Below are 1,210 nucleotides of genomic sequence, written 5' to 3'. Positions count from 1 at the left end.
CAATCCATAAACGCTAAGAAAAAAAAATACATACACTTCTTAAGATTCCTGTTCAAAATTCCCTAGCAGCAGAAGAGGAAAGTAGATCAATAATTGGGATATAGAACTACAATCTATACCTATATGGCACTTCTTTCTTACCCTAAAATCATTCATAATAACTTTAATTATTAACTAACACTGAAGACTATTTTTTATATTAACTTTTTATATTTAATTACATCAGTTTAATTAATTAACTCACACTTCAATTCTAACCAAAATTAGAAACATTGCATGAAGAGAGAGAGAGAGAGAGGGAGAGGACTAGAAATTATACAATTACTTATATTTTTCTTTTTCTTTTTTTTTTTTGGAGGAAGAAATAACAATATTGATATTTTTAATAGAGAAAAGGAAATTTATAATTTGGATAATTGATTTTGATATTCATACCCAGAGAGCACCGACTTGAACGAGCTTAGGAACAAGGTGACCGCTGACGTGGAGAGCCACGAGGGACTCGAGACCACCGACACACGCGCCACCTATGAAGACGGCGGGGGCGCGGTTCCGGAGATTGGAGGCGGCAGCAGGTCCGTCTTCGGAGGAGGAGGGGAGGGCGGCGATCTCGTGGTCGTCCAATTCGATGACGGTAGGGTTAACTCCGATGGTAGCGAGAAGCTTCTTCATGACGTGGCACATGCAGCAAGAAGATCGTGTGAATATGATGACTGGGTGCTCTGTTATGAGCCGTTGGATCTTGGCCTCCACTGATTCCTCAACGTCGATGGACAGTGAGGTTGATGATGTGTTTGTGGTCGTCACTGTACTGGATAGGTCCAGCTGAACGACGTCGTTTGAGCACCGCCGTAGCCCCTGCATCGCCGTTTTCCCCTTTTCTTTTATGTCAACGAGAGAGAGAGAGAGAGAGAGACTTGCAAGTTGCAAGTGGGGTGCGTTTTTGAGAACAAGACCTCTTGGTGTTGGACCTAAGGGGTTTTAATTTATATATATAATTTCATTTTTAATTCACTTCTAAATTCTAATATAATAAAAACAGATTAAACAGAATTTCATAGCAAATGTTACTTTTCATATAATATTTTTCAATCTTCCGGGATAAAAAATAGGCTAATTCTATTGTGCTTACAAATTAGTGTTTAAATTTTGTCTAATTTATTTTTTGTAATAAGTTTTGATTTTTTAAAAATTATTTATTGTTATATTT

At 37.4% G+C, this 1,210-nt stretch overlaps 1 protein-coding gene across 1 annotated transcript; it reads right to left on the bottom strand.

Moving 5' to 3' along the window:
- Positions 1 to 313: 313 nt before the first annotated feature.
- LOC112697656 (glutaredoxin-C6) lies at positions 314 to 962 on the bottom strand. Its single transcript, XM_025750920.3, has one exon. It carries the CDS (start codon positions 862 to 864, stop codon positions 430 to 432), a length of 435 nt encoding a protein of 144 aa, XP_025606705.1. The 5' UTR covers positions 865 to 962; the 3' UTR covers positions 314 to 429.
- Positions 963 to 1,210: the final 248 nt, after the last annotated feature.

This window comes from Arachis hypogaea, chromosome 16 (genome assembly GCF_003086295.3).
Source record: "Arachis hypogaea cultivar Tifrunner chromosome 16, arahy.Tifrunner.gnm2.J5K5, whole genome shotgun sequence".
Classification (NCBI taxonomy): domain Eukaryota; kingdom Viridiplantae; phylum Streptophyta; class Magnoliopsida; order Fabales; family Fabaceae; genus Arachis; species Arachis hypogaea.
Note: the sequence above shows the minus strand (reverse complement) of the source record. Positions and strands in the feature narration are given on the sequence as shown.